This window comes from Odocoileus virginianus, chromosome 17, assembly GCF_023699985.2.
Source record: "Odocoileus virginianus isolate 20LAN1187 ecotype Illinois chromosome 17, Ovbor_1.2, whole genome shotgun sequence".
Classification (NCBI taxonomy): domain Eukaryota; kingdom Metazoa; phylum Chordata; class Mammalia; order Artiodactyla; family Cervidae; genus Odocoileus; species Odocoileus virginianus.
The window spans coordinates 41,178,642-41,204,842 of NC_069690.1; the positions used below are offsets into that span (position 1 = coordinate 41,178,642).

Genomic DNA, 26,201 nt, shown 5'->3' on the forward strand with positions numbered 1-26,201 from the left:
CTGATAGATTAATATTTTAAACTTGCCATGATGGGAATATTCCGTGGCAGGAAAAGAGTATGGAAGTGAGAGCGATTTTGAGGACACTGTTGGACGCTCTGGTTCTCCATGCCTTCACAGGGATCAGTGGACAGACTGGTGAGAGACAAAAGCCGCAGGACATGGCAGCTCAAAGACACCTCATTTTCCCTATTTTCTAGGACCCTGCGGTCAGGGGAGGCTGTGTGGGTCATGGCCTCTTTCATGAGCTCATTAACTCTTTACAGGGGACAAACTCAACTGACTAATAGCGCGATTGTTTAAGAATCCATATACATATTCATGAGGAAAACGCCAGTTTTCTTGTACCAACGCCCACGACAGGCCTATATAAGGTCTAGGGAAGAAGGGAGGTTTCAAACTCGAGCAAATCCAGCCGTGGACAAAGCAAGAATCTTGGCCATGACTTCCATCAGCTGCAGTTCTCTCCTCAGTGGGCCGCTCTCACAGGCCGGGGCCGCCCCCCTGGGCCTCTCGGCCACCCTGGCACACGCCAATCGAGTCCGAGTGGGCACAACCCGTCTCGGTCGACCCAGCCTCTGTCTGCCCCACAGCTGCGACGCTGCCTGCCCCCTGCCGGGCACCTGCGACATTCCAGGCAACATCGGAATCTGCGGGACCTTCGGCGAAGGCTTCTTCAACAGCCACGAGAAGGCGACCATGCAGTTCTTGAACGACCGGCTGGCCAGCTACCTGGAGAAGGTGCGCGGGCTGGAGCGGGACAACGCGGAGCTGGAGAGCCAGATCCGAGAGCTGAGCAAATGCCCCGAGTCCACCGTGTGTCCGGACTACCAGAGTCACTTCCGCATCATCGAGGAGCTGCAGCAGAAGGTGAGGTTTGTGATGCTTCCCATCAGAGGTGGGCAAACAACAGTTCCTAGGCCAAAGTCAACCTCTTGCCTGACTTTGTAAATAAAGTTTTATTGGTACACAGCCATGCTCATTCATTGAGGTACTGTCTCTGGCTGCTTTTATTGCTCCAATGGCAGAGTCCAGTAGTCCTGATAGAGATTCATGTTCTGCAAAGTCTGAAAGATTAACTGTCTGGCTTTTTTTACAGAAAAAGATGACTGGCCTTTGCACTAAATGTTCAGGGCCTGGATTGATGGTCGAATCAGCTGTAACTGATTTTTAAAAAAATTGAAGTGTAGTTGACTTACAATGTTCTGTTAATTTCTGATGTACAGTAAAGTGATTAACTTATGCATATATACTTTTTAATATTCTTAAAATTTTTTGATGTGGATAATTTTTTAAAAATATTGAAATATTACAGTATTGTTTCTGTTGTTAATGTTATGGTTTTTTGACTGCAAGGCATGTGGGATCTTAGCTCCCCCACCGGGGATCAAATCTGTATCCCCTGCAGAAATCTAACCACAGGACCACCAGGGTAGTCCCTATATTCTTTTAAATATTCTTTTCAATTATGGTTTATCCCAGGATATCAAGTATAGTTCCCTGTGCTGTACAGTTTGTTTATCCAGTCTTTGTATAATAGTTTGCATCTGCTAACCCCAGACTTGGAGGGAAGAGATTCTCTTGAGTGAAGGTGAATGTGAATGTGTAAAGGATAAGATGCAGCATTTGATTCTCTGGGATTCTGAGTTCACGCTTAGTTTCAGTCCTTACAATTCCTCAATTGCAGTTGCAAAAACAGTGCAAATTAAGTTCTGCTGCAGTTAAAGGGGTCAGGAATATATGTTCTAACGTCCTTTAAGAGCCAGTGTATTCAGTAGCATTAATCTCTTATGTATATCTGCTATGCCCTTCCATTATAAATGGAATGCTTCTGTGGAGCTTACTTAGTTTTGGAGACAGAAAGACAAAGAATGTCAAAATAAGGGCCATGGAGCTATGGCTAGATTCAGAGAAGAACTTTGAGGAGGTTGACCAACCAGTGGTAGAGACAACTTATTAAGAATGGATCCTACCTTAAGGGTAAGTTGATATAGCCACTATGAAAAGCAGTATGGAGATTCCCAGAAAACGAATTCTAACAGAATAGAATTATGATAATAGAATTATCATATGATCCAGTAATTCCATTCCTGGGAATATACCCAGACAAAAATATAATTCAGGATCAGAAAGATACATGCACCCCAATGTTCATAGTGGCACTATTTATAATATCCAAAACATGGAAACAATCTAAATGGCAATCAACAGATGAATAGATAAAGAAGATGTGGTACATATACAAAATGGAATATTACTTAACCATTAAAGGAGTGAAATAATGCCACTCACAGCAACATGGTTGCAACTAGAGATTATCACACTAAGTAAGTCAGAAAAAGACAAATTCTATATCATATCACTTATATGTGGAATCTAAAATATGGCAGAATGAACCTATCTACAAAACAGAAATAGGCTCACAGACATAGAGAGCAGACTAGTGGTTGTCAAGGGAATGGTGGGAAGAGAGAGGGATGGACTAAAAGTTTGGGGCTGATAATGACAAATCATTACATTGAAAATGGATAAACAACAAGGTTCTAATATATAGCACAGGGAACTATATTCAATATTCTGTGATAAACCATAATGGAAAAGAATATAAAACAGAATGTATATATATGTATAACCGAGTCACTTTGTTCTATAGCAGAGACTGGCACAACATTGTAAATCAACTATATTTCAAGGAAAAAAAAGTTTAAAAAGAATGGATTCCATCTTATCTGAAACTTTCATAACCAACCCATCGTTCTGTGGCCTAGATTCTAGCTCTTCTTGTTTGTATCAGATTAAGCCTCAGATCTGGCAAATTAATAAGTCTTAGCTATGTGTTCAGTTTGCTAGTATCTCCCACCTCTTGCTTCCTTTGGCTCTACACCTCCCCCTTTGTCATGAGTCCTCTTGCGTGTGCCCCTCCCAGCCACACCAGCATCACTCATGCGTTTGGGAGTTTGTGTTGTCAAGGCGATGTTGTAGATTGAACCCAGCCAATGGCTCTTCTTTTGACTGAGGCCATAGGTGATGCTGGGAATAAATGAATCCCTGAGCGTACTTTCTTTCCCCAGATCCTGTGCGTCAAATCTGAGAACAACAAGCTGGTTGTGCAAATAGACAATGCCAAACTGGCTGCAGATGACTTCAGGACCAAGTGAGTTGGGGTAGCACACTTAGGGGAGGAGCCAGATGCCTACCTTGATGTCTCTCTGATGATGCTCCTGGTATCAGAGATGCAATCGACCAAGATCCCAAACCAACAGATACAGCTGACATAAACAGAGGGCATTAAGTCAAGGTCTTGAGAAAACACCCCTGGCCCCCTGCAATTGTTTAGCCTTTATAGTTTATAATGTGATTTGAAACGCTTCCTCCACTTGATTCTATGTAAGAGGAACCCAGTGAGGTGGGCAGGGCAGTGCTGGCATCTGCTTTCTGAGGACATGGGGTCCAGATCCCTGAGAGGACTTGCCAACTGGAAGTCACATGGCTGTTGAGCAATAGAACCAGAACTCACCACCTTGTTTCCTACCCAAGGTCATTTCCTAAGAAATTCTACTGCCTTGGTATAAGATGTATCTCCACAATGCAGCTCCACCAGTTTGTGAGTACTAGTAATTCATGATAGAAATCGGGAGTCTGGAGCCTTGTGGAGGTCAGAGGGTTTACATTCCCTGAGAGGGCCCAGCGGGGAAGCAGGAAGGACATTATATTCTATTGTCTTTCTTCTGGGCACTGTGGATGCCTCACTCCCCCAGGGTGAAGGAAGCTTCCTCCCATCCTTGGCTCCTAATCTGGGACAGAGTCCAGGGTCCATCTCAGTCGGGGGGCATGGAAGATGAGAGTCTGCAGTGAGCCCACTTGTATGGCTACTCCGCTGCTTCCACTTTGGCCATCTGCCCTTGAGAGTGGCACTGTCCGCCGACCACCCTGGTATCCCCAGGACCGGCCACTCTGCCTGGTTGTCCTAGGTGCTTAGTGTTGAATGAGTGAGAATCACCTTACAGTTTCTGTGAGCGCATGACCCAGGCAATGCCAACTCACAACTGGACAGCAGAGGGAAGGCCAGCGAGTCACCCTGTGGGTTGTGTCCCATGGGCTCTCTTCTCTTTAACCCCAATCTCTGCATCTGCCCTTGAAGGTTCCAGACAGAGCACTCCCTCCGCCAGCTGGTGGAGGCTGATGTCTGCGGGATGCGCAGGGTGCTGGATGACCTCACACTCGCCAAGGCTGACCTGGAGGCCCAGCTGGAGTCCCGGAAGGAGGAGCTGCTCTGCCTCAAGAAGAACCATGAGCAGGTGCAGGGGCCCTTTGGGTGGCACATGGAGATGTCCTGGGGTGAATTCAGGCTTCTTCAGAGGAAGCAATGAGGCTCTTCCTCCTGCTCGGGGTAGATGCTTGTGCCTTGTGGTTAAGCCTTGAAGGGGAGTTCTGGCTTTCACAGGGAGGTGGCCCACTGAATGGCTTCGGAAACTACCACACTGATGCAGGCAGGGCCTCATCCTCAGAGGAGTGCAGGGAAATCGCTGGAGCGGATGGGAAGTGGGAGCTGAGGCTCTGAGTGGAGGCCAGCAGGAGCCCCACCAACGGGATGTCTTCCTATGTCCACAGGAAGTCCACACTCTGAAGTGTCAGCTGGGAGATAAGCTCAAGATTGAGCTGGACGTGGAACCCACTGTGAACCTGGGCAGGGTGCTGGAGGAGATGCGGGGCCAGTACGAGGCCATGGTGGAGACCAACCTCCGTGACGTGGAGCAGTGGTTCCAAACTCAGGTGAGGGCGGTGCTGCAGAGCAGGGAGGGATCCGCTGCATCTGGCCAGGGAGGTGATCACTTCTCCATGTGCTTGTGCTTACAGTCTGAAGGCATCAGCCTGCAGGCCATGTCCTGCTCAGAGGAGCTGCAATGCTGCCAGTCGGAGATCCTGGAGCTTCGACGCACGGTGAACACCCTGGAGGTGGAGCTGCAGGCTCAGCACACGCTGGTGAGTTCCTCTGGGAGTGTGGAAGACTCAGGTGGGCTCCCACTCCTCATGGGCAGTCCCCAGGTTCAGTACATGCCTCACTTAGATATCGTCTAAGGACCCACCTTTTACCTTGACTTCTTTACCTTTGGGCTTCTCTGATGGCTCAGTCGGTAAAGAATCCTCCTGCAATGCAGGAGACCCCGGTTCGATTCCTGGGTTGGGAAGATCCACTGGAGAAGAGAATTGGCTACCCACTCCAGTATTCTTGGGAGTGGCTCAGCTGGTAAAGAATCTGCCCACAATGCGGGAGACCTGGGTTTGATCCCTGGGTTGGAAAGATCCCCTGGAGAAGGGAAAGGCTAGCCACTCCATTATTCTGGCCTGGAGAATTCCATGAACTGTATAGTCCATGGTGTTGCAAAGAGTTGGACACAACTAAGTGACTTTTACTTTCTTTGCCTTTGCAAGAACTCTCTAGTGTGTGTGGATGCTGAGGAAATGAACATTCATGCAGTGAGGGAGGTTCTGCAAACCTCTCCTAAGGTCTATGATGAAGAGCCACAGTGCATTGTTAGTTGTTGCTGCTGAGGACTTGCTCTCTGGGCCTGACGACGGCTTGGGGTCTCATGGTCTGAAGGGGTTGAGGACAGGGTCCGTGGCTTTTAACCTCGTCCCCTCTTTCTTTGGTATCGCAGAAGGACTGTCTGCAGAACTCACTGTGTGAATCTGAGGCCCGCTTCGGCACCGAGCTGGCCCAGATGCAGAGCCTCATCAGCAACGTAGAGGAGCAGCTGTCTGAGATCCGGGCTGACCTGGAGCGGCAGAACCAGGAGTACCAGGTGCTACTGGATGTCAAGGCCCGGCTGGAGGGTGAGATTGCCACATACCGGAACCTTCTGGAAAACGAGGACTGCAAGTATGTAGCCTGATATTGTTTATGTCAATATCATGTGTAAAAGCAGAAACCTCTTATTGGGAATGAACTAAAAGGAGGGAGTGGCATTGCAGATTCTACCTCTGAGGACAAACTTGCCTCCCAGCAAGCCTGGTGCTGCTTGGACACAGAGGAAGGTGTGTAAGAATTCTGAAACTCATGCCATCCATGTTACACTTCTAGGTGCTAGTCACTCCCACAGGGGCTAACATACTGAGGGTCCAGTACATTTAGGTTTTGCTAAATTCCTTCTGGAATATCCCAGGAGTGTCACTTTCAGCATTTAAAAATATTGCATGGAGCACTGATACCTATTACCTCATTTTTAGTTTCTCAGTAGCACTATGACATAGGTGGACAGATGGTATACCCCATGAGCAGTCAGGAACAGGATCAGGGGCTGTGTTTATAAATGCTTTGTTGTTGTTTCATCATTGAATTGTGTCCGACTTTCCGTGACCCAGTGGACTGTAGCCCACCAGGCTCCTGGGGTTCTGGGTTCTGGGGTTCTCTAGGCAAGAATACTGGAGTGGGTAGCCATTTCCTTTTCCAGGGAATCTTCCTGACCCAGGAATCAAACCCTCATCTTCTGGGTCTCCTGTGTCCGCAGGTGGATTCTTTACCTCTGAGCCACCTGGGAAGCCCCTAGGGGCTGGGTTTAGATTGAGAGAGTGGCTGGCCTTGGCCTGTTCCTGTTCCACTTGTTTTCTGCCTTTCTCTCTGCTGTGTTCCTTTCCTTGTGGGAGAGATCACTGGCTTAGAACAAGGCGCTCTGAGCTCTGGCTACAGCCTCACTGAGAACTCGGGACAGTCCCTCCCTCCCCTTTCTAGGCTTAGAGGGACCTGTATGGCCTAAGCTCTGCTTTGTGCTTCCAAATTTTTTTTTATTTGGCTGCACCAGGTCTTAGTTACAGCACGTAGGATCTTCAGTCTTTGTTGTGGCATGCAGGATCTTCAAGCTGTGGCATGTGGGTTCTGCCACTGTGGCATGAGGACTCTTAGTTGAGGCATGTGGCATCCAGTTCCCCGACCAGGGATCAAACCCAGGCCCCCTGCACTGGGAGCATGGAGTTTCAGCTACTGAACCATGAGAGAAGTCCCCTGCTCTTTCAGTTCTAAAGTGCCTATTTATTTTGGACTTTCATGTACTTGTCATTCATTGTTGTCATTCAGTCTTTCAGTCATATCCAACTCTTTGTGACCCCATAGACTCTAGCACACCAGGCCTCTCTGTCCCTTACCATCTCCTGAAGTTTGCCCAAGTTCATGTCCATTGTAAGCGTGTTGCCATCCAGCCATCTCATCCTCTGACACCCCCTTCTCCTTCTGTCCTCAATCTTTCTCAGCATCAGGGACTTCTCCAGTTGTCAGCTCTTTGCATCAGATGACCAAAATATTGTACTTTCAGATTCAGCATCAGTCCTTCCAATGAGTATTCAGGGTTGATTTCCTTTAAGATCGACTGGTTTGATCTCCTTGCTGTCCAACGGACTCAGGAGTCTTCTCCAGCACCACAGTTCATGCCAATGTTTAAACACTTTTTTTTTTCTCTCTCTACAGGCTCCCCTGCAACCCATGTGCGACCCCAGTCTCCAGCACCTGTGTGGGCCCTTCAGCCTGTACCTCCTGTTCTCCCCGCCTTTCTGGGCCTTCTGGGCCCTGCTCATCACCTCGATGCTGAATTACTCGTCACCTGGAGGAGCCAGAAAATGGCAAACACCTGTAGTTCCTTGGCTCCGTCCTCCAGGCCTGCCACCCCAGGCCTTTCTGCCCCAGTCAGCCTAGGGGGAGACTGAAGGCGGGCAGAGCTTCTCTATTGATGGGCTTTCTGGTCCAGCTGCTCAGCCCTGGCCCTTGGATTTGTCCTTCCTCCTTTCAGAGTGTCCTGACTGCTCTATTTTCTCTCTTCTGCTGCCTCCTGGTCTTTCAGACCTTGCTTTTAATTTGCTAATAAACTTCATTTCTGCAGCATAAGAAGCCCAGTGCCTGAGGGTCTGTTCCTTCATCCCATGCTGAGCGATGCTGAGAGTGATCCTGCAGAGCTCCCTGAGCCAGTCACTCACGTAGAAGCAGAGATTGTGGTTTACTCACCAGGGTGGTTCTGGGAGATGGCAAAGCCAGTGAGGACTGTGGCTAAAACATGAAAGTGCAGCAAAATGGCACAGGTGAGAGATACCTAGCTCTTGACCAGACCAAGCATGATCACAGAGCCAGACTGCAGAGCTTTAAACATACAGACTAAATAACCCCCCACGTACCCACCTTTTTATCTGGCTGAAGCCAGCTGGTCCTTGAGCAAAGGAAAAACTCAGGTCAGAGGTTCTGCTGGCCCCTCCAGAATACTCTCCTTAAAGTAGGCTTTTGTGATCACACGCTCATTATGAGCAAGGCATCGTGCTGGGGCTTTATAAACACTGGGACACAGGGTCCCACAAAAACCCTGCAAAGAGGGAGTGGCTGTTACCATTTTCAGCTGGGAATCAAGGCTTGAAGCCCAGTTTCTTTGAACTATATCCAAAGTCCATATTTTGGAAGCTTTGAAGAGGCAAAAATTAAACGTGAGAATGTTTATGATAGTAGTTCTAAAATTGTGGTCCTCCAACCAGTAATACCAGCATCATATGAGAATTTGGTGGAAATGCAACTTCTTGGGCCCCATCCCCAGGCTTTCTGAATAAGCAGTCTGTTTCATTGAGCCTTCCAGGTGATTCTATGCATAATCAAGTTTAAGAACCACTGTTAGGGGGTTTATTTGGGAAGTGAGATCACTGTAGAAGGGATGGGCCTTACTCTCCTGATCCCATGGATGAGGAACTCATGATCCCATTGAGTTAGTGGTTAACATGTTAAGCAATGATAATTGCTGAGCTGGTCACTATATCAATCTAGAAAAGGCCAAACTCACCCACCCAAGCTCCCCTACAGGCTCCATTGGCAAGTCCTTCTGGCTGCTGAGCTTGGAAATCTAGTCAATAGACACATGAACCAGAAGCTCCATATTTAGGAAGCCATGGCTAAGAAGAGCATGTCTCCAGAAAGCAGCATCAGACCTGGCCAAGTAGTAAGTAGTGAGTCACGCATCACTGGAAGTATTCAAAGAGGGCTTTTATAACCGTGCGGTGAAGACATTGAAGAAGTCACTCAGGTATCTGATGGAGCTGGATAAGATGATTGTAGAGGGTCTTCTAGCCCCTCAAATTGATGACTTTCTGCTTTCTAGGTCTTATTATTAGTGAAACTACAAGCAGAGCTAATACACTGAATCCAGCAGCTGGTTCTTGTCTTCCTCTACTCCTTGAGCTCTCTGAATCAGAGTAGCTTGCTGAGAAATTTACAAAGTCTAGCTGATGGCTCCCAAGTCCAGCCCATCATCTGCAGGAGTGACCACAGTCCCAAGTCTCAGGGATGGAGAGGTTTTAAGTCAGAACCTGGCTGTTGTGCCTCCAACTGCTCTCAAGCCTGGAAACCTACGTGTTGGCCGCTGTCTCTGTAGACAGGACTGATTTACTTGGGAGCCATCAGGACTTGCATCATAGGAAGCTCTGGAAGGTCAGAGGCTGTTCACCCTCCCCTCCCCGCCCCTTCACTGTGCCTCTGCTCTTTTCCCAAGTGTAGAGCTGTGTGGGCACAGGCGATGCATCCCTGAGACACATATCCAAGAGTAGGTCCCAATAAGAAAGACCAATCTCAATCAGTCTTAATTTAGCTCCCCAGCCCAAATACATTTGCTTCTTCCTTTGTACTTAAGTAACTCCTTTCATCCAACCAGTTCAAAGCCATTTAACAAAATAAAGCCACTTACTCTCACACCATGAGAGAGGAAGGAAGCATTGTTCTTCCCATGTAGGGATATGGAGAGGAGGTGAGTCATTCAGTGGTGGAGAGATTCTTCTGGGGACATGAAATGAGTCAGTGCGGCCTCAAGGTGACTGACCTGTGTTTCTTAAGTTCATATACAATGCCTTGTCATCTATAATTAAAATATTAGCTTTGATGAGACATTTTGTGTGTGTGTGAGTGTCTGTGTGTGAATGTGTGAAGTGGTTTGGGAAGAAATGCTGGGTAAAAGATAATTATGCTTGGGAAGGTGTGAAGAGCTTCCCTGGAAACTAAACAATCCATTATTACCATCATCACTACCATCACCACCACAATTATCTTTTTCATCATCATCACCATCATCACCATTGCTACCATCATCATCGTCATTACATATCTTCATCATTATCATCATCATTGATGCTTACAGTCACTGAGCTCTTACTAATTAGCCAGGCACTAATTTAAGTTAGGGATAAGTTTACATACATATACTCATTTAACCCTATAGCAATCCTATGAAGCTGATATTATTGTTATCCCCGTTTTGCAGATGAGGAACCAAAACTCAGAAAGGCTAAATAACACGCCCAAGGACACACAGCGACTCAGTGGGGAAGCCAGGGTTCAGATGCAGATAGTCTGCCTCCAGCAACTGTTCTTTCAACCATTGTGCTGTACAGAGGCCAAGTCTCCATTTGTGTCAGCAGGACAACAGAACCGTAATCACACCAATGTTTTGATTTGTTTTCCTTGAAGGGAATAAGACAGTGTTTGTGCTTGAGAATTCTTTCATATCTGAGAATTTATGCCATAAAAGGTAGGTGCAAAGAATGAAAGTTCTATAGTATCTGAAAATAGCATGAGGACCCTGGCGATTTTGATGGTGGGAAATCATCAAAGAAGGCCAGTTACTCTCCGTCAACACTAGGACCACTTTGTCCACTCAGGTAGAGAAGAAGAGAAATAGAACCCTGTATGTATGTTCATCATTTCCATTTACAAAGTACTTTCATATCTGTTATCCAACTTGAGCCCCCACCCCCAAACCCTGAGAGAGACAGAACAGGTTCCACAGTCTGCACTTTGCAGTGAAAGAAGTTCAAAGTTAGGGACTCACTCAAATCCAAGTCTTCTCATTCCTGGCGCATTACCCTGAACCAAACTGCCAAGAATTTTACTGGAGGTACCTCTGGATAAAACTTTAGATATAGACACTCTCCAAGGCTAGGGGGATGGTTGGATGGTTGGATGGCATCACTGGCTCAATGGACTTGAGTTTGAGCAAGCTCTGGGAGCTGGTGAAGGACAGGGAAGCCTGGTGTGCTGCAGTCCATGGGGTCGCAAAGAGTTGGATACGACTGAGTGACTGAATAACAGCAATAAGTCTGGGGGGAGATGACTGAGATGGGTTTTGCAGCGTCTGGGCATCACCAAAAGGATAATCTTCCCAGTGCATCCTCTTACCCTGCAACATCCTCTCCACCCACCACATTGCAGGTTGAGTCTCCTGGCCTCCTTCAGCTGAGGCTCCCCCTTTAGGCTATTTTTTTGTACCCAAACCTCTCTTGCCTTCCTTCCCCTTTCCTCCCCCAGCTTGCCAGGCATCCTAAACATGTGGTTTGTTCATTTACATGAGCTTCAAGGTCCTCTGCCAAGAGGCCTCCACCACCAGTATCTCACTGATTCTGAGGGTGGCCACTGTGTCCACCTACCAGCAGGGTCACCCATCACCTCCATTTCTCCTTTCTAATATTGTTCCCTTTTCTAGAAAGAGGAAGATTTTACACATGCTTGACTCAGCATTGCCTCTTTTCTATCTTCTGTCACACGCCCCATCCCTGGAAGCCTCTTTCGCCTGCTTTGAAACTTCATCCCAATGACCACAGATCTTATGGGGATGCTGCAGAACCACCAAGCAACAAGAACCGATATTAAAATAAAATAACTCATTACCAAGCCTGGTTGAAGAAAAGATTCTTAAAGGGATTAAGGTTCTAGTGAGATCAGTTATTTGAAGCCAACCTCTGAGTTACCTAGAGAGTAGAGTCACCAATAAATCTCCTGTAGGGGACAAGGAGATAGTCTGAAATGGCCTCATCCTTCACCTCCTGGCTGAGAATCATGAACTGGGCTGAAATGGCCTGACTGGAGTTTGGGGTAGGAACCAGTGTGGGAAAAGAGGTGGGGGAAGGAAGGAATTGTTTTTTTTTTTTTTTTTTGAGGGGAGGTGAACAGCTCAATTATATTACCGTACATTAGAGTTAGTTACAGACTTGACTGCCTGCTCAGCGGGACTGAGAGCACATCATCTGCCTGTCCCCCACAAGTACCCCCTCCCCACACACCTCTGGCCCTCTGCCCCCCATCCCACAGTCCTAGGACTATGCCAGGCACTTAGTAGAAGTTCAGAAAGTGGTTACTGCCCTTAATGTCATATATACACCTTTCTAAATCCATTAAATACAAATAAATTTCCAAATGTCCGTATATCTTTAAAATATCTCTTCTCCTCATCTTCTTGTCATTTCTCATATATTTAGGGGACCCATGTTAGTTTGAGTTGTTCATAAAAAGATAATCTGCTACAGGAACTGTGATTATTCTGTTTCAATTTCATCCCATGCCCAGCATGGAGAAGCTGCTCTTTAAATGTGCTTTGAAAAAACTGAACTAAGCAAAATTGTGGGTTTGATAGTCCAGGACTGCTCAGTTTCTCTCTGAGTGAATAAACTCTGAAAGTATTTCAATTAGGAGATCAAGAGAGTACGTGAAGTCTGCTCCTAATCTGTGTGAGACCATGGAGACCTTATAATCTTGGAGTCCCATGAAAATTGTTAGTTGCTCAGTCATGTCTAATTCTTTGCAAACCCCATAGACTGTAGCCCACCAGGCTCCTCTGTCCACAGGATTTTCCAGGAAAAAATACTGGAGGGGGTAGCCATTCCCTTCTCCAGGGGATCTTCCCAATCCAGGGATTGAACCCAGGTCTCCTGCATTGCAGGCAGACTCTTTACTGTCTGAGCCGCCAGGGAAGCCACTCGAGTCCCATCTTCCCCACTAATTCAAGAAGGAAATTCACATAAGTCTATTGCTATTTTGAAAGCATTGCAAGAAAGGAGCTAGATTTACAAGGGATGGTAGCATTTTTGTTTACTTACCAGTTCTTCTGTCCACTGTCTCCCTCCTGAATTCTTGTGCCATTTCATCTTCTGCAGGGAAAAAAGGAATCTCCAGGAGAAGCCAGCAGGTAACAGGTGTAACCTGTTCTTTGCTGCATCTTCTCTGTGGTTGCCGATTGATGGTGACCTGAAGATGTACAGGTGTGACTACCCCAGTTCCTTTCTTCCTTTCTCTTCTACATAACTCTATTATTCAGGGACAGGTATCAGGGCCCCTTTAGACATTTTGCAGCCTGGATGTAGACAACAGTGCATTTCTCAGCCACGAACAAATCTCAGACTGGATCATAGAGGTGATGCTCTGGTCTGGACATCTTGCAACCATGTCACTTCTGTCCGAGGTCTCAGAAACTATGGTCCCATGTCTGGAGATCTCTTCTGAGTCTCCATTTACATCTCTCAGGACACTCATCAGGGTGGACCACTCTTCGGTACCTTCATTTATGTTGTCTTGGTTACTTCTCAGCTTTCCATCCTCCAGGTTCCTCACTTGAAGATGGGCTAGCTTCGTCTGATCAACATGACCCGTTGTGGTTCTGAGGATTCCTTCCAGGTTCCTTCCTTGCCTCTTCTTTGTATTCTTATCTTTCTTATTAAACACATCTCTCCCTGCTTCCCTTTTTTCCCCATTTCTTGGCTCTTTCTGCATTGTATGCAAGATATGTCTGCTTTGTTGTCTCAATCCTTGAATCTTCTTATACTTAGAACCTAAACATTCTCCTTTGCTTAAAGCCTCCATGATGCTGCACTGGCCAATCAGTACATAAGACCAAAGAGCTTGGAGGATGCTGATGGCATTTAGTATGAGCTCCCTGGGTGGGGAGGAAGGCAGGACTGTGGTGCCTTGCTGGAAAGCCAGTGCTTTGGAGCAGGCTGACAAGAATGGGGAAGCAGGCTTGTGCTGTTCCCAAGGAGCAAATGCCCATCAGTCTGATTCACAGGGCTTTCCACTCATCCCAAGCCTGGATGAGTGAGAAAGGAGATCCTGGCCTTGAGTCCTTCCTCTGGGAAGTCTCAGTGATGCTTGCCTCGGGACCCACCTATTTCTCCCCCTTTAATTGCCTTGGAGGAAAACAAAGAGATTTTGATTTTATTATAAGTCCGGAGCTTTTGGTCTGAATGGCGTTATAGTAAGTGGTGATAATGGCCTTGGAGAGAGGGTAGATGAAGGACCTTTCATCCGAGACAAAGCAGAGCACCACGTGAATACTATCATGAAAGCTTGCTTGGTGGGGGGGGGCGGGGAAGGACTCCAATAAGCTGTCAATAAAACTGCCTCTGGAGGGCATCCAAAGCCACAGCGGAGGCTGGGGCTCTGCGCCCCAAGGGGCAGGTGGTACAACATTTTTATATTCAGAACTTTGGTCACCCCTTCCTCAGACCTTCTAGTGCCTTCAGTGACTCCAAGATTGTCTTGCAAATTTCCCATTAGCTGTGTCTCCTCATTTTCTCTCCTGGGTACCCAGGTCCTTGGATTCAATGTCATGACCACAGAACCCCCTCCCTTGGCACCTTTCAACCTTTGGTTCTTAAACCAGGTAGCAGGTAACCCAGTAAGGCTGATGGTGGGAGCCTGGGACAGGGTACGATGCATCTTCCTGGCGTGTCAATTATACTTGGAGAATTGGGCAAAACGTTAGAAAGTCTAACTGGAAATTTTAAAACATTTTCTGTTAAAGCCAACATGAAATTCTCATGCTTGAGGGGCTCCTTTGGACCATCTCCTAGACTTACCACTTACTCTATTTTAACACAATGGCTAGATACCTCACTGGAAAAGTTTTGCAAGCCTAGCCGTATTCCTTTCTCACACCTGCCTCCAGAGACTTCCTTAGTTTTAATGCATTTATATGGATTTCTCAGCTTGCATTTTCTCAGCCTTCTTTCTAAATGATCTCTTCTTCCAGAATCTTCCTTGTTCTCATTCTCAAACTAATTATCAAAGCCTCTATCTTTAAAATTCCTCTACAGTCCTTTTTTCTTTTGCCACACCTCAAAGCATATAGGATTTTAGTTCCCTGACCAGGGATTGAACCCATGGCCCTTGCAATGGAAGTGTGGAGTCTTAACCACTGGGCTTCCAAGGGACTCCCTTCTCTACAGACCTTTTTAAATTTTATTTTTTTAATTAATTAAAATTTATTACTTTTTTAAATTTATTTTTTTAATTGGAGGGAAATTGCTTTATGATATTACATTCATTTCTGCTATACAGCAAAGTGAATCAGTTATGCATATACATATATCCAGGTTTCCCCAGTGGCTCAGCCGTAAAGAATCTGCCTGTAATGTTGGAGACCCGGGTTTGATCCCTGGGTCTGGAAGATCCCCTGTAGGAGGGCAAGGCTACCCACTCCAGTGTTCTTGCCTAGTGAATCCCATGGACAGAGGAGCCTGGTAGGCTACAGTCCTTAGGATCACAAAGAGGTGGACACTACTGAAGTGGCTGAGCATGTCTGCACACATACATATATCCACTCTTTTTTAGATTCTTTTCCTTTTACAGTCTTTTTGAGTGGTAGGTAGCATTACACCAATATCCTTCTTGGCTGTGGCCCGAGTCAACTCTCATCCACCTCATGTCTTCTATGGCTTGGATGCTACATCATTGAAGGATTCTTGTCTCAAAGCAGATGGAAAGGGAACCCATTTCTGACCCTTAATGCAACTTGTTCCTTGATTCAATCCTAGTTCCTCCCTGGAAATGCCAGGTGGGCCAGGAGGCGAATTTGATCATGGTTTTACCAGATCACGTAACACAAAAGAATGTCATTGGATGGACTAACTCCCAATTAACAAGGGCAGATCCTCGGGCTAGACCGTGTGGCTTCTTTGAAGGTCTACCGCAAGACTCTGATTTCATGGGTGCACAGCCTGAAGAGTAGTTCTGACTTAACAGGAAGCCAAGTAAAAAAATTTATGGGACAAGGGACTCTTCTGAGGAAGGCCAATAACAGACTGAAGGGAAGGGAATTTGAAAAGCAGTGAAAAAAATAAAAAGAAAAAAGACATTACATACTGTATCCACACCCTCTGGGGATGGGGTATAAATGCTCCACAGAGTCAGAAGGCTCACAAGCTCTTTGGAGAACTTGGACTCTGTGTTCAGCTGGACACCTCTCTCCCTCCAGTACCATGTCTTACAACTTCTGCCTGCCCAACCTGAGCTTCCGCTCCAGCTGCTCCTCCAGGCCCTGCGTGCCCCCCAGCTGCTGTGGCACCACCCTGCCCGGGGCCTGCAACATCCCTGCCAATGTGGGCAGCTGCAACTGGTTCTGCGAGGGCTCCTTCAATGGCAATGAGAAGGAGACCATGCAGTTCCTGAACGACCGGCTGGCCAGCTACCTGGAGAAGGTGCGGCAGCTGGAGCGGGAGAACGCGGAGCTGGAGAGCCGCATCCTGGAGCGGAGCCAGCAGCAGGAGCCCCTCTTGTGCCCCAGCTACCAGTCCTACTTCCGGACCATTGAGGAGCTCCAGCAGAAGGTGAGGGGCCTTGCTGTCATCTCTAAGCAGGGGGCAAGCACCAGGATTCTCAATCTGGGGGAGAGAACTGTGTTTCTTGCATCTAGGCCATCTTGATTCTTACTTCCTCCTTTTACCTTCAAAATGGCTTTATAAGCATTTTAAAAGAAGTTAATGATTTTGTAGCTATTTCCAGTCCTCACCCAGCAACCTCTCATTCCCCAGATCCTGTGTGCCAAGTCTGAAAATGCCAGACTGGTGGTGCAGATCGATAATGCCAAGCTGGCCGCAGATGACTTCAGGACCAAGTAAGTGGTTCAGATTTTGCATGGGTGCCCGCTCCTTTTGTTCAGTCTCTCATGAAAGAAGAGGGTTTTCCATGGCTGACTGAACAGCAGTCAATCCATCAATCATGAAGGAGTCTGCAGAGGATTGGGGGGACCAAACAAAGGAGGCACAAAAGTAGATGAGGACTTAAGTCAATTTCGGGATCAATATTGGGTCTTGACTGAGCCTCCAGCACCCTGCCTCTGTCTCCTGGGTCTACTCACTGCCGAAGGGGGAAGGCAAGGTGATTGGGGTTATCCAAGATCATTCCTGTGAGCCTTTGGGGTCTGCTAGCTACCGCTCTGACCCTGTCCTTGTGCAGGTATGAGACAGAGCTGGGCTTGCGGCAGCTGGTGGAGTCAGACATCAACGGCCTGCGTAGGATCCTGGATGAGCTGACCCTGTGCAAGTCTGACCTGGAGGCCCAGGTGGAGTCCCTGAAGGAGGAGCTAATCTGCCTCAAGAGCAACCATGAGGAGGTGAGACCAGAGATGAGAAATGAAGAAGCCTGACTCAGCCTCAGGCCTAGGGCGGCTTTAATGACTTGGGGTGGTGGAATCAGGGATAAGAATCTTTCAGATTTCTCTGAAAACACCAAAATTTCATGATGAAAGAAAACATTAGGAGATGAAATCTATCCATATTCCCAGATAAGCTGTATCTTTCACTTGAAATTGGGGCATCACTTTAGTTTCCTAGGCACCTCCCTGGGCTTGTGGTTGGCTGCTGATTTGTAGAAGTCCCAGCACTGCTCTGATATGCCATTCGAAGCCATCTCTCTTACCCAAAGCCAAAATATCAGTCCTGGTGAATCAAAGTCTCTATTCTTTCAAAGTCTTGATGAAAAATGATCCAGGGTTCCTTCTGTCTCCTGGGAGGGGTCATGACAATATCTTACTTGATGGTAAGAATGGTTTGATATACAATCTGAATTATACAGCCAATTATTTTTATTTATGGGGTTATCTGCCACCAATCTACAACCTGGGAAATTTGGGCATTTATACATCCTTGAATAGCCCCCAAGCAAACCCCTGGAAATTTTTTTTGAATCCAAGGATCATGACACAAGGAGCTGAACACATGGCACACAGACCATTTTACCTTCTGCTGTCATAGCTGTTCGACTAGAAGTTCCTTTTCCAAGGAAATAGATGAATAGGATGTCAACAAGCAGTGCCATTTCTTAGGTTCCACTCTTCATCGAGGACAGTCACTCTTGCATTTTCTGCATCCACAGGAAGTCAACACCCTGCGGAGCCAGCTGGGAGACCGCCTCAACGTGGAGGTGGACGCCGCCCCCACTGTGGACCTCAACCGCGTCCTCAACGAGACCAGGGCTCAGTATGAGGCCTTGGTGGAGACCAACCGCAGGGATGTGGAGGAATGGTACATCAGGCAGGTGAGCAGCTCAGCACGTGGTCTCTCAGGATCCTCAGCTCCTTGGGGCCCTTCAGGTGGGGTCTGATCCTGTCTTCTGCACTTTGGTGTTTCAGACTGAGGAGCTGAACAAGCAGGTGGTGTCCAGCTCAGAGCAGCTGCAGTCCTGCCAGACGGAGATCATTGAGCTGAGACGCACGGTCAATGCCCTGGAGGTGGAACTGCAGGCCCAGCACAACCTGGTGGGTATTGATGAGACTCCTGGTGAGGAGGTGAGGTTGGGGAGTCAGGGGCACTGGGATGCCCTCCAGGCCACCCTCTCATGAACTCTTAGAGCTTGTGACTTATTTGGAAGTGATGGAGAAACCCCTGAAGGAGCAGCTCTGTGACCTTCCTCCTCTTTCCCTCTGACAGAGAGACTCCCTGGAGAACACCCTGACGGAGACGGAGGCCCGCTACAGCTGCCAGCTGGCCCAGGTGCAGGGCCTGATCGGCAACGTGGAGTCACAGCTGGCGGAGATCAGGAGTGACCTGGAGCGGCAGAACCAGGAGTACCAGGTGCTGCTGGACGTGCGGGCCCGGCTGGAGTGTGAGATCAACACGTACCGGGGGCTGCTGGACAGCGAGGACTGCAAGTGAGTACCGAGCAGGTGTTTGGTGAAGCCATGTGCACATAGGCGTACTTCTTAGTTGGACTCCAGGCAAAGACTGCATACTTTGGAGAGGAAATTATGCCTTCACACCAGACATGCTCAAACAGAGCTCAGAAAGCAATGTGGTTAACATTAAAACATAAAATAGCATGAACTGCTTGAGGGATACACTGAAATTGTACAGCCAACTCTGCAGTCTACTGTGATGATATTGATATGTGATCAATGACATTTCTTACATTTTGTAATACCATACTGTGTAGAGGGTATGTTTCTAAATGCTACCTCATTTGCTGCTAGAGTTAACCATGAGGCCGACAGGATCAGTATTCTCATCATTCTATGGATGAAGGGATTGGGGCTTGAAGAAGTTTAGTGACTTATCCAAGGTCACCAACTAGGAATGGACAATGTTGGGAGCTGAGACCAGAGTTTTTGTGTCTCTGTCCAGCACTTTTGATAGCATATGACAGGGAGACCATTAACATTGATAGTGAGCTTTGTATCAGGTGAGCCTGTGACCTTCTCTGTTATAGGTCGGGTCAAGTCCCAATGGGCAGTCCAGTCTTGAGGTCTCTCTGGTTACATCACAAGCCTCCCTCAATTTATATCATTCCCTTTCTCCAGGCTGCCCTGCAATCCCTGTGCCACGACCAATGCATGCGGCAAGACCATCGCACCCTGCATCTCCAGTCCCTGCACCCCCTGTGTTCCTGCTGCCCCCTGCACGCCCTGTGTCCCCCGGTCCCGCTGTGGGCCCTGCAACTCCTACGTGCGCTAGAGTCCAGCAATTCCCCGAGGAGCAAGGAGACAGGGCCCAGGGTTCTGGAGCTATGACCTGGCTCTGGTTCATTCCACCAAACAAGCCAGAAAACACAATGTGCATGGCTGGAGCTGCCCCAGGGGGGGAAACCAGAAGCTCACCTGACCTCCTCCAGATGATCCCTGCCCACACTTTCCTTCACTGGGGACTGTTTCCTCTTGGCTTGTCCAGAGAGCCTGCCCACGTGTCAGCAACCCTCCCTTGTAACCTAATAAACTCAATTTCCTTGGCAAAGTACATGCCTTTCTCATTGGTATTCATTTGTCTCACCATTGCTTGAGCAGTCTATAAAAGGCCACTTGAAAGCAGAACCTTACATATAATGGCTTGATTCTTGGATAGGAAAGCTCCTCCAGGCCTGGTGGGCAGACGGCTGGTCAAGGTTGGGCAGGAAAGAGGGCAGGACAACTGCAGTGTGGCTCCATCTCCCCTTGGCCATTCTTGGATTTTCTCCCTCACCCCTCTTGACCAGGGCATCTCCTAGAGTTGATTGTATCCGAAACTAAAATGAAGAGGCATGAGCTGGGGGTTGGAAAGAGGCTATGCAAATCTCATCTTTTCTCAGCTGGAAGTTTTCTTTCTTTTTTATTGGAGTATAATTGCCTTACAATGTTGTTAGTTTCTGCTGAACAACAAGGTGAATCAGCTGCGTGTATACATACAGCCCTTCCCTCTTGAGCCTCCCTCCCACCACACGCCCTTATCCCACCCCTCAAGGTCATCACAGAGCACCGGGCTGAGCTTCCTGTGCTATGCAGCACCTTCCCACTAGCTGTATTTTTTTAAACATGGTAGCATATATATGATAATGTTACTCTCTCAATCAATCCCACTTCTCCCCCTGGCCATGTCCACAAGTGTGTTTTCTACATCTGCATCTCTATTCCTGCCCTGCAAATAGGTTCATAGGCATCATTTTCTATATCCCATATATATTCATTAATATACAATATTTGTTTTTCTCCTTCTGACTTACTTCACTCTATACTCAGCAGGAAGTTTTACATCTGGCACTGTATTACCTGTGTTACTGGTGGTCCAGGCAGCCTCAGGATCACACAGTGAATGGGCGCCCTGGCTTGCCTGCTGTGCCCTGGACTTCCTCCTTCCTCCTGGTCTCCTTCCTGGGGATCATAACCAGCCTGGGCTCCAGCAGCTTGCTGCCCCTCCTCTGGGGCTCTGGGGCTCAGAGACCCCACCAGCTTTTCTGTTTATACTCCTACATTTTTCTATTCAGTCCAACCAGTACCTGCTGGATACCTACTCTATGTAGGCCCTGGATGGTGGGGAAGGGAGAGACACATCATGAAAGATACAGTCCTGGCTGCAGGTTGTTTTCAATTCAGTTCAGTTCAGTCTCTCAGTCATCTCCAACTCTTTGTGACCCCATGGACTGCAGCTTGCCAGGCTTCCCTGTCCATCACCAACTCCCAGAGTTTACTCAAACTCATGTCCATTGAGTTGGTGATGCCATCCAACCATCTCATCCTCTGTGGTCCCCTTCTCCTCCCACCTTCAATCTTTCCCAGCATCAGGGTCTTTTCAAATGAGTCAGTTCTTCGCATCAGATGGCCAAAGTATTGGAGTTTCACCGTCAACATCAGTCCTTCCAATGAATATTCAGGACTGATTTCCTTTAGGATGGACTGGTTGGATCTCCTTGCAGGCCAAGGGATTCTCAAGAGTCTTCTCCAACACCACAGTTCAAAAGCACTAGTTCTTCAGTGCTCAGCTTTCTTTACAGTCCAACTCTCACATCCGTACATGACTACTGGAAAAGCCATAGCCTTGACTAGACGGACCTTTGTTGGCAAAGTAATGTCTCTGCTTTTTAACATGCTGTCTAGGTTGGTCATAACTTTTCTTTCAAGGAGCAAGCATCTTTTAATTTCATGGTTGCAGTCACCATCTTCAGTGACTTTGGAGCCCCCCCAAATAGAGTCTGCCTCTGTTTCCACTGTTTCCCTATTTGTAGGTTGTTTATAAAGTCTTAAAAGGGATCTTTTATCTAAATCTAATCCCCAGTTACTGCTATTATAAACTAGTCCCTGGCACTGTGAATACTCAGGCTGGCACTGCAGGCAAATCTGAGCGCTGACCATGACATCAATATTCAACAAGAATGGGCATCTTGATTTAACTTTAATGGAGAGCCTCCAGAAGGGAACACAGTCCTGCCAACACCCCGACTTTTAAAAAATTTCTGGTAAAATACAGATGACATAAAAGTTACCATTTTAACTCATTTTAGTGTACAACTCAGTGGCATAAGGTATACTTACACTGTGGTGCAACCATCACCTCTATCCATCTCTAGAAATTTTTTCATCATCCCAAACTGAAACTCTGGACTTACTAAACAGTAACTGACCAAACTCCCCTGCCCCAAGCCACTGGTAATGTCTATTCTATTTTCTGTCCATAAGCATTTGACTCTTTTGGGTACCTTGTATAAAGAAATGGAATTGTACATTATTTATTCTTTCGTATCTGGCTTTTTTCATTGTATACTGTTTTCAGGTTCATTTGTGTTGTAACATGTACTGAAATTTTTCTCTTTTGTTTTTTTAAAGGTAAAAATTCCTTATTTTTTTTTTATTCCTGGTACCACTACCACAATTTACAGGGCAATATGCCTGATGTAATGAAAAGAAAGAGACAAAGCTACAACAAATAAAAGACCTTAGGAATGTACATCTAATTGACACTACATTGCATTAATCAATAGCTGCACTTTTTGCAAACTGTTGCTATGATAGTCCTGAACAAGAAGGGTTTCCTATTTAAGCTGCAGTAACTTTTCTGACTGTGGATCATCGTTCCTTCTGTGGCAGATTTTTACAGTTCCTCTAACACATTTGGGATAACTGTCTTAAACTAACCTGCAGCTTTCCTGACAACTCCTTGCTCTCTCTCCTGCTAAGAACTGTAGCCCTTTTCTTCTGAGTATTTAGAACCTTCTGCTACCATACACTTCCATCACTAGATCCATAACTATCACCATAGGGACTGCCCGAGGTTCTTCCATCAAAACTACCCCTTTTCATGGGGCTTAATTTGATTGCTGTTGTCCACTATAATTTTCAAAATCATTATAGTTTCCACCACCACATAGTTAGCTCCAAAATTTCCTCCTTCATTGTAACCATCATATCCTCCACCACCGCCACCATATCCACCACCTTGGTTACCATATTCTGGTCCAATACCACCATAGCCTTCTCCACTCTATAACCAGTACCATGGCCATAGTTGTCATCATCACCTCCAAATTCTTTTAAAGAGTGAATAAGGATTTCATTATATATATATAAAACATTTTGTTTGTTTGTTCATCCACTAATGGATATTTTGTGTTATTTCCACTTTTGGTTGTTGTGACTAATGCTGCTATGAACATTGGTGAACGTATGTCTTCTGTTCAAGTCTCTGCTTTCCATTTTGTGTGTGTGTGTGTTTTTGTGTGTGTGTGTGTGTGTGTGTGTGTGTGTTTGTGTGTGTGTGTATCTAGATGTGGAATTACTGCATCATACAGTAATTCTATATTTAATTGAGAAAACCCAAGACTCTTTTCCATGGTAGCTGCACCATTTAATATTCCCAGAAACAATGTGCAAGCATTCGAATTTCTCCCCAATACTCATTTTCTGTTTTTTAAAAAAGTTGTAGAACTTCTTTATAAATTCTTGACATTAATCGCTTATTAGATATATGATTGGTGAAAATATTATTTTCCCATTCTGTGGGTTTCCTTTTCATTCTTTTCATTTTCTCTTTTTAAAGCTTTATTTATTTAATGGCTGCATTGTTTTTTTTTTTATTTATTTTTCAATTGGGGGAACATTGCTTTACAATGCTGTGTTGGTTTCTGTCATACAACTACACGTATCAGCCATAATTAGACATGTATCACCTTTCTCTTGAGTGTCCCTCCCCTCCTCCAGCCCCACCCTTCTAGGTCATCACAGAGTGCCAAGCTGGGCTCCCTGTGTTATATAGCAACTTCTCACCGGCTATCTATTTTATACAAAGTAATGTATATATGTCAGTGCTACTCTCTCCGTTCTTCCCACTCTTTCCTTCCCCTACTGTGTCCACAAGTCTATTTTCTATATCTGTGCCTCCATACTTTCCTGCAAATAGGTTCATTAATGCCATTTCTCTAGATTTCATATATATGCGTTAATATATGATAATTGTTTTTCTCTTTCTGACTTATTTGACTCTGTAAAACAGGTTCTAGGTTCATCCACTTCACTAAAACTGACTCAAATTCGTTCTTTTTTATGGCTAATTGCTCTGGGTCTTTGTTGCTGCACACGAGCTTTCTCTAGTAATGGTGAGTGGGGGCTACTCTCTAGTTTTGGAGTATGAGCTTCTCATTGCAGTGGCTTCAGTAGCTGCTGAGCCCAGGCTCTAGAGCATGGGCTCAGTAGTCGTGGCAGACAGGCTTAGTTGCTCCGAGGCATGTGGAATCTTCCGTTGTAGTTCAGTCACTAAGTCGTGTCCAACTCTTCGTGATCCCATGAACTGCAGCACACTGGGCTTCCGTATCCTTCACTATTTCCTGGATTTTGCTCAAACTCATGTCCATTGAGTTGGTGATGTATCGGGATTGAAACTAGGTCCCCTGCACTGGCAGGCAGATTCTTAACCACTGGGCCAGCAAGGAAGTCTCTCTTTATTTTTAATTTTTGTAAAGTTCATTTTACCTACTTTTCCTTTTGCTATCTGTGCTTTTGGTGTCATTGCCGAGAAATCATTGCCAAATGCATTGTCATGAAGAGTTTCTCTTACGTTTTCTTTTAAGAGTTTTATTGATTTAGTTCTTATGTCTAGGTCTATGATCCATTTTGCAAAAGACATCACTGGAATTTTGATACCGAGTGCATTGAATCTGTAGGTTGCTTTAGGCGATAATATCTTTGTAACAACATTAAATCTTCCAATCCCTAAATATGGAATGCCTTTCCATTTACAGTGTTGTTGCTGTTCAGTTGCTAAGCCATGTCTGACTCTTTGACCCCATGGACTGAGCACCCCAGATCTCCCTGTCCTTCCTTATCTCCTGGAGTTTGCTCAGACTCATTGAGTTGGTGATGCCATCCAACCAACTCATCCTCTGTTGTCCCCTTCTCCTCCCACCCTCAATCTTTCCCAGCATTAGGGTCTTTTCCAATGAATCGGCTCTTCTTATCAGGTGGCCAAATAATGGAGCTTCAGTTTCAGCATCAGTCCTTACAACAAATATTCAGGATTGATTCCCTTTAGGATTGACTGGTTTGATCTCCTTGCTGTCCAGAATACTCTCAAGAGTCTTCTCCAGCACCACATTTCGAAAGAATCAAATGTTCATCACCCAGTCTTCTTTACGATCCAACTCTCTCATCTAAATGACTATAAATTATTTTATAGTCATTTTTCATGACTACTGGAAAAACCATAACTTTGACTATAGGGACCTTTGTAAGCAAAGTGATGTCTCTGCTTTTTTTTCTTCATTAAAAAATAAATTAATTTATTTTAATTGGAGGCTAATTACTTTACAATATTGTGGTGGTTTTTGCCATACATTGATATGAATCAGTCATGGGTGTACATGTGTCCCACCATCCTGAACCCCCTTCTCACCTCCCTCCCTACCCCCCATCCCTCTGGGTTGTCCCAGAGCACCTGCTTTGGGTGCCCTGCTTCATGCATCAAATTTGCACTGGTCATCTATTTTACATATGGTAATATACATGTTTTGATGCTATTCTCTCATATCATCCCACCCTCTGCCTTCTCCCACATAGTCTATAAGTCTGTTCTTTACATCTGTATCTCTTTTGCTGCCTTGCATATAGGGTCATTGTTACCATCTTTCTAAATTTCATATATATGTGTTAATATACTGTACTGGTATTTCTCTTTCTGACTTACTTCACTCTGTATAATGGGCTCCAGTTTCATCCATCTCATTAGAACTGACTCAAATGTGTTCTTTTTGGTAGCTGAGTAATATTCCATTGTGTGTATGTACCACAACTTCCTTATCTGTTTGACTGCTGATGGATATCTAGGTTGCTTCCATGTCCTAGTTATTGTAAACAGTGCTGCAATGAACACTGGGGTACATGTGTCTCTTTCAATTCTGGTTTCCTTGGTGTGTATGCCCAGCAGTGGGATTGCTGGGTCGTATGGCAGTTCTATTTCTAGTTTTTTAAGGAATCACCACACTGTTCTCCATAGTGGCTGTACTAGTTTGCATTCCCACCAACAGTGTAAGAGGGTTCCCTTTTCTCCACACCCCGTCTAGCATTTATTGCTTGTAGGCTTTTGGATAGCAGCCATTCTGACTGGTGTGAGATGGTACCTCACTGTAGTTTCGATTTATATTTCTCTGATAATGAGTGATGTTGAGCATCTTTTCATGTGTTTGTTAGCCATCTGTATGTCTTCTTTGAAGAAATGTCTGTTTAGTTCTTTGGCCCATTTTTTGATTGGGTCGTTTATTTTTCCGGCATTGAGTTGCGTGAGTTGCTTGTGTATTTTGGAGGTTAATTCTTTGTCACTTGCTTCGTTTGCTATTATTTTCTCCCATTCTAAAGGCTGACTTTTCATCTTGCTTATAGTTTCCTTCATTGTGCAAAAGGATGTCTCTGCTTTTTAATACA

The 26,201-nt window shown here is 46.0% G+C and overlaps 2 protein-coding genes across 2 annotated transcripts; both read left to right on the top strand.

The window, feature by feature from the left end:
* Positions 1–441: 441 nt before the first annotated feature.
* Positions 442–7,876, top strand: LOC110121854 (keratin, type I cuticular Ha8-like). Its single transcript, XM_020869144.2, has 7 exons — positions 442–870; positions 3,072–3,154; positions 4,142–4,298; positions 4,612–4,773; positions 4,858–4,983; positions 5,661–5,881; positions 7,460–7,876. The coding sequence occupies exons 1-7, from the start codon at positions 442–444 to the stop codon at positions 7,578–7,580; spliced, it is 1,299 nt and encodes a 432-aa protein (XP_020724803.2). The 3' UTR covers positions 7,581–7,876.
* Positions 7,877–15,989: 8,113 nt separating this feature from the next.
* Positions 15,990–19,782, top strand: LOC110121857 (keratin, type I microfibrillar 48 kDa, component 8C-1). The gene is made up of 7 exons (XM_020869146.2): positions 15,990–16,383; positions 16,588–16,670; positions 17,012–17,168; positions 17,930–18,091; positions 18,186–18,311; positions 18,484–18,704; positions 19,350–19,782. The coding sequence occupies exons 1-7, from the start codon at positions 16,036–16,038 to the stop codon at positions 19,501–19,503; spliced, it is 1,251 nt and encodes a 416-aa protein (XP_020724805.1). The 5' UTR covers positions 15,990–16,035; the 3' UTR covers positions 19,504–19,782.
* Positions 19,783–26,201: the final 6,419 nt, after the last annotated feature.

What these genes read in the sequence shown, in the direction of transcription:
- LOC110121854 (XM_020869144.2), top strand. Translation starts at nt 442, where the DNA reads ATGACTTCCATCAGCTGCAGTTCTCTCCTCAGTGGGCCGCTCTCACAG. An exon ending in TCGAGGAGCTGCAGCAGAAG is followed by an intron (nt 871 to 3,071) that starts GTGAGGTTTGTG and finishes TTCTTTCCCCAG; the next exon opens with ATCCTGTGCGTCAAATCTGA. An exon ending in TGCAGGCTCAGCACACGCTG is followed by an intron (nt 4,984 to 5,660) that starts GTGAGTTCCTCT and finishes TTGGTATCGCAG; the next exon opens with AAGGACTGTCTGCAGAACTC.
- LOC110121857 (XM_020869146.2), top strand. Translation starts at nt 16,036, where the DNA reads ATGTCTTACAACTTCTGCCTGCCCAACCTGAGCTTCCGCTCCAGCTGC. An exon ending in GCAGATGACTTCAGGACCAA is followed by an intron (nt 16,671 to 17,011) that starts GTAAGTGGTTCA and finishes GTCCTTGTGCAG; the next exon opens with GTATGAGACAGAGCTGGGCT. An exon ending in CTGGACAGCGAGGACTGCAA is followed by an intron (nt 18,705 to 19,349) that starts GTGAGTACCGAG and finishes CCCTTTCTCCAG; the next exon opens with GCTGCCCTGCAATCCCTGTG.